The following is a 9,693-nucleotide window of genomic DNA, read 5'->3' as shown; positions in this document are numbered from 1 at the left end:
AAGGAAGGAAGGAAGGAAGGAACGAAGGAAGGAAGGAAGAAGGAAGAAGGAACAAGAAGTGAACTGGAGGAAAGGAGGAAAATGTACAATAATGAATGAAGGGAAATCCAAGTTCTTCATACACTTACAATAAACCCTCAGTAAAAAAAAACGAAAAAACAAACAAACCCCACAACACAACAAAGAAAGGCCTTAACATAATTTCTTCTTGTAGCTTATAGCAAAATGAGAGAAGTATTTAAAAATGAAGTGTGGTTCTAATCCACCGGATGCTTTGCTGGAGAAGAAAGATCTCCTCCTGTATTAGTCAGATCTGATTTGATGGTACACACACAAAATAAAGTGTGAAAAATGAAAACATAACTAACAAATTGGAAATTCTGCTGTACAAACTAAAGACACTTGTTCTATAAAGTTCATCTAGCACAGGTCTACAAAATATTTTGTTAAAGAGACTAAGTCCCTGACCAATAGACCTAATGAAACACAACAGAAAATCCATCAGCTAAAGGGGACAGAGAAAGGACAGAAGAATGTGTCTGGTCCTTGGAAATGTATAAGCAACATAGAGATCAAAGGAAGGTATAACAACTATCCTGTAAGGAAGAAAAATGGCCATCCCTGGAGTAGTTTGGAAGTCAGGAAAACTGTTGGATGGGGCACAAGAAATAGGGCCTTCTTGAATTTCATAGGATAAGGTCACACTATCTCCTAGATATCAAAGAATGAGGTCTTTGCCAACTCAGTTATGGAGTGTGTGACTATGTGTCAAAGTTGTGACAGTGTGTCATTAAGGTAGACTTGTCATGGTCAAAAGGGCAAAGAAAAGGATCTTTGAGGGTCCAGGGTTGGGGTGGCCACTCACACAAACTTTTTAAAAAAACCTTCAAACTCATTGCTGTTTAGTTGAACCCAACATATAGCTGATCCACCATCGGGTTTCAGAGATTCTAAATTGTACATGAAGCTATTGTCCTTTTTTATTATGTGATGCTTCTGGTGAATTAGAAACATCTGTGTTTGAATTAGCAGCATAACTTCTTACCTTCTTGGCTGATATCGACTAGGCTGCCAGAGTGCTGCCCAAAGCCAAGTGAGCCTTATTGCCTTCCTAGCAGGACTAACATGCAGAATTGAGGCTCAGGGCCAAGGGCCTTCTGCACTGAATCCAGTAGTTGTTGTTAGGTGTCATCAAGTTGACTATTACTTAAAATGACCCTTTGGACAATAGATGCAGCCCTGTCTGGCCAACTGATTGGAAGAGGTTCAAATTTGTTCCCATTCCCAAGAAAGACGATTCAACAAAATGTAGAAATTATTGAGCAATAGCATTAATATCATATGCAAACAAAATATTGTTGAAGATTATAAAAATATGGCTAGAGCATTAAATTGACAGAGAACTACTAGAAATTCAAGGTGGATTTAGGAGCTATAGCACCCGAGATAACATTGTTGATGTCAAATGGATTTTAGCTGAAAGCAGAGAATACTAGAAGAATGTCTAATTTTGTTTTATTGACTATGCAAAGGCATTTTACCGTGTGGATTCTAAGAAATTATGACTGAAAGTGAGAATAATGGAAATCCCAGGACATTTAATTGTGATCTAATAGAACCTATACTTATATCAAGGAGCTATTATGTGAACAGAGTATGTAAATACTGAATATTTTAAAGTGAAAAGTCTCTATCAGGGTTGTATCCTTTTAAGCAACACAGAGAAAAGATTGAAATTGCTGATGATTTAATCTTACTTGGATCCACAATCAACACCCTTGGTACCAGCAGTCAGAAGATCAGGAAACATTGCATTGAGAGAGTTCTCAGTCAGAAATCTCTCCAAATTACCGAGGAACAATAATGTCAGTTTGAAGATCTGGTGATCTTCTCAAGCACTTGCTATGCATCTGAGAGCTGGACAATGAATAAAGATAACAAGAATAATTGATGCTTTTGAGTTGTGTGGAAGAAAAGTACTGATATCATTCTGGAAATGGTGAATGATCAATGAAAAAGAAGGAAGCTCAATGAGATGGGTTTGTCGTGACTGCCAGTAATGGGGAAAATGTGTCAAAGTTAATGAGGATAGCACAGGATAGGATAGACTTCAGATTTGTTTTTCATAGTGTCACTATGAGTCATACTCTACTAGACAACATCAAACAAAAGTAATTAACGAGAGATCTGAGTCTTGCCTTATCATGCACCATGTTCATCACCTCTGATATGCTCAAGTCCATTGTTACAGACACTGTGTCCATCGATCTTGTTGAAAGCCTTCTCTCTCTGGCCTTCCACCTTTTCCAGGATGATGTCCTTAGCCAAGGATTGATACCCCCTGCATGAGACAGTTTCTGCTATCTTTGCCTCCGAGGAGCACCCTTCATTTCACTTTTTCCAAGATAGACTTATTTGTTTGGCAGTCAGTGACATATTCAGTACTCTAACACCACAGCTCAAAAGCATCAATGCAATAGCTTGGGTCAAACACATCCTAGTCTTAAAATTGACTCTCTTGACTATAAAGGGAGTGGAAAATTCAAATGTAGAGATGTTCTTATAGAACTAATGTTTTTGGGGTTTTTAACTGTTGGATTTTGGAGTTGCTTGGAAGTATGTTATTCCTTCTTTCCAATTTTTATTTAGGATGGAAATTTATATTTATTCATAAAATAATTTTGCTTGTTCTAGCATTGTATTGGGAAGATAACTTTCATTTTGCATTTCAATGATTTACAGATGCCAAATTTTGCCTCAGAATGCAATATGTTTAACGTCTTACCCATACTTGACTTAGATGTTTCAGAAAATGCAATTTTTAACTTCCTAATGGAGTGAAAGTGTTTTGACTGTGTTAAAAGACATGAGTCTGGAGGAGCCCAGGATAGAATATTTGACTGGATTGTGTTCTCCAGCAGCACATGCTGAAAATTCTTCTTGTCTATGTGCCTAGCCATTTCTTTGTGATGTTAATTAGGTAGTGTTAGCATAGGATGATGCCTCTGGAAATCCTATAAACTTTGATAAATATTGATCGTTGTAGAAGGGTTTCAGGCCTTTTGTTTGTAAGGTTGCTATGAGTCGTGCTTGACTCGAAGGCAATCAACAACAACAGCATAGGAGAGATCTTGAGTGAATCTCTTTGTATATATATATATATACATATACATATATATATAAAAGATTAAACAAATGAGCAGAACAAAGATAGGGGAAAACAAAGCAAGCTACATGAAGAAATTTCACGAGCAGAATCTCAGAAAAGACATGAACTTTCCTCAGAAGCTACATAAAGAGAAACCTCTGCTAGAGCTCTGGTACCCTGATTCAGATTTTTAACGTCATCAACTGTGATAGGACAGGGTCCAGGTCCATTGTCCACATGATCCCTGTGAGTCATATTAGACCTGATGGCACCTAATAACATTTGTGGGAAATAAATTTCTGGCTGCTAAACCTATCTACTGTGGTATTTCTGTTAAAGTAGCTTGAGATTATGAAAATTGTGGATATTTTATTTGTGAGGAACCATTACTAAAACAAGTTGCAACAGAAATTGGTGTCACAATGGCAGAATTTAAAAAAAAATTTAAAAAAATTAAAAAAAAAAACAATGGTAGAATTAGCTTCAAAGTTTTCGACTCACTTTAACATGTGGGTTTGGGGAAATGCAGATACACAAGATAATTAGAAATGTTTGGTCTCTGGGTGGGATAAGGAACACTCATGGATTAATGCGTCTATTATACTGTAGTCAGTTACTGAAGGCAAAAGTTATTCATGGGATCAAAAGTTAGTGGACCTAACTCCTGAAAATCTGATTAATTGGATACATATGGAATACAGATAACTCTGGTAGCCTAATGGTAATTAATTGTGCTGTCAGCTCGAAGGGATGTGGTTTGAAACCACCAGCAGCTCTGCAGGAGAAAAATGGGCAATAAACTCCTGTGCAATAGACCCCATTGCCTCTGAAACCCCACTTGAGGGTTGGTCCTGACTTGAAAGTACACAACAAACACATACAGAAATGCAGTGCTAAAGAAAGAGCAAAACTATCAATTCCTTGTTTTTGGCTACCAGTGGTGGTTTCAAGTGTAAAAGAATGAATGAACTAAGGTGGTGGTTATCAGCTCTGAACCAAGTCCTACCACTTTAGAGTTACACCTTTTAACTTCAGGGTCTACCTGGAAAGAAAGAGAATGTGTGGGAGCAACCGGAAATACACCTCTGACCTGTGGTCACCAAAAAGGTAGTCTGGGATGCAGGATCAAGGAACTACTATTATAAGAGGGTTTGAGATAGAGGAAAAACATGTTTGTAGATCATTATTGGCAGCTTCCTGAGGAAGCATTGTTTAAATGGATTTAACAGCAACTTATCCTATGAAATCTATGTTCTATCCAATTGATGAATTTATTCCCAGAGTGGGGTTGGGGGTGGGGGGAAGAATGTTTCACAGATCTCTTCCTATCACCTATTCTTTCTGTCAGTATTCTCTTTCTAAATCTGGGCATCAGACTGGTATTTCATTCACAGTTCATATATTCTATTATTGTCTGAAATTTTCATGGTCTATACTCCTTCTAAATCTGCAAAATTAGACTGCTATTTCAATCCACAGTTCATCTGTTTCATCCTTTCCTAAATTCTTCATAATCTGTCTCCACCAATTAATTTCTTCTGTGGTCTCCAAACACTTTCAACGACAGCTCGAATTTGGCCCTTCTCACACTCTAACCTGTTGCCTTGTTTTTTTAGTGATTGATTGAACACTCAGTCTATGCCAGTTATCTTGCTGGAAAATGGAGGCAGAGATGAGAAACTTGACCTAGACCCTGTCCTTAAGGAACTCACTGTCTAAAGTCAGGGATGTGAACATGTATCACATCATTCTAGTAAGTGTGGTAATGAAAGTGAGTACATACTTAGCATAGAAATTATTAGAGTGATCTAAGGATTGGAGGATCAGGAAAAACTTGTGGTTAAGATGGTACAGCCCTAGCCCATTGTTTTCTTTTTATCAGCGTGAGCTCTTTCAGGACAGTGGTTACATCTCACTTATCATAGTACTGGCATCATCTCGCAGACCTCCAAACAAATAATGTTGTTGTATTAAAACCTGTTAATGAAATATTAATTTAAAAGACAGGAATCCGGTTCCAAAGTGTAGAATTATTTGAAAACTCAATTTCTTTATTTTCAAGATGCATTTTTCTTGGCTTTATCTTATTACTTCCTCTTTCTCTGAGTATGTGTTTTTACATGTTTAAAATGAATAAATAGACTTGGTTTTGTCCGTTTCTGTCTTGTTGACTGTGAAATGATATTTTTTCTGAAACATCAATTCTTGTGCTTCCTTCATGCTTTCCTTTCCAGGCCCTCTTAATTTATAAACCTAAAAGAAAATGAAAGTAGTGTTCTCTCATCACATGGCATAAGAAAATGATTAGAAATCAAATAAACAAAAAAAATTGTAGAGTTCATGGAAAAATACATTTTTCTTATTTATGGAAACATATTTTGCAAACATTAACATTAATTTTATATACGTTTACAAAGTTAAAATAAAAAGCATGAGTGTCTTTGGCATTAGGCCAGTTTGTATTTAACACATTACTACAGAACAAGTGATTCTGAATCCTATATGCTGTGTCTTCTAAATCATGAAACCAGATAGATTTCCATTAAATTGAATGCAAAGGGTGTAATATATCTTCTTCAAATAGACATGGTTTTGGTTGAAGGAAATTAACAGATTTCAAAATGTTACATTAAGATTGTATATTTTTAAAATGCTTGCCAATAACTTTTGAGATAGGTACTTTCAAAGTAGTAGCTGCACATCTTTGTAGATATCGAATGAGCCCAGATGGGTTATGAGAAGGGCGCATTCTAAAATTTCATTTCCATATTTCCTTTTTAAAGTATTCCATATAAAACAGAAATATTTAAGGGGCATAAAAACTCACCACAACACTAGGAATAGAAAACCCAATTTACAGATGTCTACAAATGAAGAAATCTGGTAGCTGATTATGTAGCAACCTCAGTAAGGTTCTCAACACTTTCTAAGCTTATATTCCTTGACACCATATGCTACAGGGAACAGTAAAGACATCTGAATTCAAATATTTTGAAGAAATGTGTATTTAGCAACTGAATACATGCTAAAAGAAATAATTTACAGCAGCAGTTTAATTACATTTTTCTCTCCAGTTTTCTAGTTCCCATCTGAAACGCAATGATAAGTACAGATATGGAACATGTTACTACCTGTCAAAAAACATGCTTAGTGAATGAGCAGACACCTTCCGCCTTTAAAGAGCAAATAAACCACCTCATCACCTGTGGCATAAAAGCTTGCACTTGAGGATGATGTTAAGCACATTGCAATGGATTTATCAAAAGTTGTATTTTACACTGTTCTCCTTCTCAAAAGTATTTACATCTCTTTTGCCTCATGTATAGGTAGCAAAAATTGAACAATTAAATACATACCATCGAGGGGGGGAATCACTAAATAATACATAAAAAGAAGCTTTGAGTGTGCATTTACATGCATTTACATTTTACATTTTATTTCATCTGTGCCAAGATTTGTGTGCCATGATGGACCTTTTGCCTATTTTGAGTTTATGGTTATATTTTGCTCAGGACCACATGAGTTTCTGAACATAATTTCATCTCTGCTGATACATGCAAATGCTGAAGACTATTAAAAGGAAATTAACTGGGACATTATTTTTCGTGCAGGCTGCCCCTCTCAACACTCATTGGCAGAAGGTTATGACTGTAATGAATTATTTACTTGCAAGTTATAGCTTTCATTTTCTTTGCAACCTTAGACTTGATGATTAATAAAGACATGCGAGTAGATTTTGTCTTTCAATAAAAAACTTAGTGGTTTTTTTTATATTGGCATTTCATATGCTAAACAAAATGCATTCAGGTTGGGAAGGCATCTCCATAGTATTCATCCTTTCTATATCCTTTAAAAGTCTTTATTTTTGAGGACTAATAAGATACTTCTGTTATTGCAAATAAATTTGTTTCAGTTGCAAGTTTAAAATGAAATGCAATACTGCATTTTAGTACATTTTAGATACTTTATAAAAATGTTCTATTTGGAAGTACTCATCATTCTTTGACTTACATTTCACATACTTTTTTTATTTCTGTATAGGAATGTGTCCTTCAAATAATTTAATAATTCAGCTTCCACTTGAGATGTACTTCTAAAAGCAACACTATTTTAGTCAATGGAGCCTAAAATTGCATGTAGAATATCTTTAGACTTTTTCATTTGAAAGAAGTATCAACAAATTGTTTATACAAATTAATCATTAAAATTGAAACATGAGCCTTCAACTGTGAAATATTTCAGCTGATTGGGAATTCAAGAAAATATCACTGTAGTCTGAGGTGAGAAACTAATGCTGAGTAAATTAGAATCCCAAAATAGCTAGGGTTAGAATGTCAATGTTGCTTCATTAATTAGCAATAAGATAGAAGTTTTATTTGCCTTTTTCCTGGGGTGTATGTGTGCATATGTATGTGTACATGATCGAGATCTATGGATAGGTGAGTGGTGTGTAAAACAAACAGTATCACAATGCTGAATATCTTATGTACCCTGTAGTCAGTGATTATCAATGAGTCATAACAGAATAAAAGTAGGCAAGTCCTTAATGAATAATCCACTAAGACAACTTATAGATTGTTGCAGAGGGTAAAGATTTTCATAATGTTTAAGTATGTCTGTGTCTTAGACACTAGTTTATATGGTTGTTTGGGGGAAAGACTATGTACTCTTTAGACAAACAACTGACTAAAGATGAGGTACATGAAAAATTGGGACATAATTGATTCTAAGAGTTGGAAATTGTGTGTTTATGGTGTTTGCTTCAATATTAAAGATGCGCTGTTTTAAAAATATTGATATAGATGTAATTCTCAATGGAATCAAGAGAGATAGGGTCTTAGTGTCTTAAATGTCATGCAGAGACTCAAGCAAAGAATAAAGGGACACATTCAATTAACACTATATTAAGACAATGCTTTTTAGTTTCATGAAATACAAAGTTTGTTTTCTCCTAATCCATTCACTAGAGGCAATAAAATGCATTTAACAAATCAACATGTTTCTTCTTTTTTTCCTGGTTAAAGTCTCCTTGTTATTTTTATAAGAAGAGTATAAAGATTAAAATTAATTAAGATAATACTTTAAGAAAGGAAGTCATGCATAACTTCCATTTGCTTAATTTCATCAGAAAAATAAAGAATAATTTATACTTAGGTTTAGGAAATAATTATTAAAGATGTGCCTGTGTTTCAAAAACAACTCTTTCTTATGGAACTGAAAGCATTTTTTTTTAAGCAGCACACAGTTGTAATTTTTTAAAAAACAAAAACTATATACTACAATATTTGTAAGACAAAAACCTACTCTAGTTTAGAAAAGAACTAACTTTTACTGCATATTTGTCATGGTACATTTAAATTATAGCTTTAATAAAATACATCTTTAGATCAAAGCTGAAAGAAGACATCAGTAGTAGATCAGTGTATTCCATTGTTCTTCCGGATGATGGATGGTTTATGATGGAGGGTTTATTTATTTCCACAGACCATTTAATTCAGTATCATTTGACTCCTCCAGTACATATAAACAAGTGTGCTGGTAGACAAAAAAAAAAGGAAAACAAAACAAAAAACAACTAAAACAACAATATCCTTGACTCCAACCTCCTTTTGGAATATACATCAGCTTAGTAAATCCATGCAATTTACTTTAAATTTTGAGTTTAAAAAAATGGCTTTGCTGACGTAATTTTTCTTCTTTAGATGGCAAAATAGCAAATTATAGATTTAATTCTCAGGCAAAGAAGAAAGTGAAACTTGTACAATGAAATCTTGTAGGAAACATTAAGTCTGCTACAGTGAATATCTGCATTCACCAGTGATCTCTGTTAGGTGTTGCTAGGAAGAAAGCCTGATAAGAAAGTTACTCATGGACTTAATTCATAGTTGGTGGAACTCAGTTGATTTTCCCACCATTGTAAACATCCACATAATGCCATGAAAAATGTTCATGTATATTGCATTTTTTTCCAGTTATTGTCTAAGCAAGTTTCTACTTGTTTGAGGTTTCTAATGGTAATGCAGCTCAGACACTCCTGGGTGCCCTCTCAAATTCATGGGTCCTCCTGTTTCTACCCTTTTTGTTTTCCTGTAAGTGCTTCCACTTATTACTATTCCCTTGGCTATGCCCAGGCCTTTGGCGACGTTGTTTTCGGTCCCTTTTCCAAACTTGTTCACAGAACTCATCCATTGTGTTCAGGTTGGGATGGTTAAGGAGTTGCATGATGTCTCTGTACCAGACCTTATGGCTAGGTGTCATGCTGTTGGACATCTCTTTGGTCTTAGAATGATCACCCTCGTCGTCTTTGTGAAGAAGTTCTTCCAGACGCACTTTGTCAATGACTTCCAACGTCACTTTAAGAAGAATTTGCACAAATCCATGTTCTACTGCATGGCAGAAGTAATTGCCTGAATCTTTCCGCTGTAGGCTGCGCAGCAGAAGGCCTTGTTCTATCTTGATGATATGGTCATCTTCGTTTATCTGTGAGGGGAAAAAAAGACTATAAAGAATATATACAAAAATATCTCTCTCTCTCTCTCCCCCCC

General features: G+C 35.2%; 1 protein-coding gene across 2 annotated transcripts in view; it reads right to left on the bottom strand.

The window, feature by feature from the left end:
* Nucleotides 1–8,990: 8,990 nt before the first annotated feature.
* Nucleotides 8,991–9,693, bottom strand: part of SEMA3A (sema domain, immunoglobulin domain (Ig), short basic domain, secreted, (semaphorin) 3A) — a 310,684-nt gene continuing 309,981 nt past the window's right edge. The window contains exon 17 of one of the 2 annotated variants that reach the window (XM_006896140.1): nt 8,991–9,628. In XM_006896140.1, the coding sequence (XP_006896202.1) occupies nt 9,173–9,628 (456 nt within the window). In that variant the 3' untranslated portion in view covers nt 8,991–9,172. The remainder of the gene's footprint in view (nt 9,629–9,693) is intronic. The other variant, XM_006896141.1, reaches the window with a different exon arrangement.

The sequence above is a fragment of the Elephantulus edwardii genome, unplaced genomic scaffold, assembly GCF_000299155.1.
Source record: "Elephantulus edwardii isolate Elephantulus edwardi_28Jun2011 unplaced genomic scaffold, EleEdw1.0 scaffold00183, whole genome shotgun sequence".
Taxonomy (NCBI): Eukaryota; Metazoa; Chordata; class Mammalia; order Macroscelidea; family Macroscelididae; genus Elephantulus; species Elephantulus edwardii.
The sequence above is the reverse complement of the archived record's forward strand: the minus strand, read 5'-3'. Positions and strand labels throughout refer to the sequence as shown.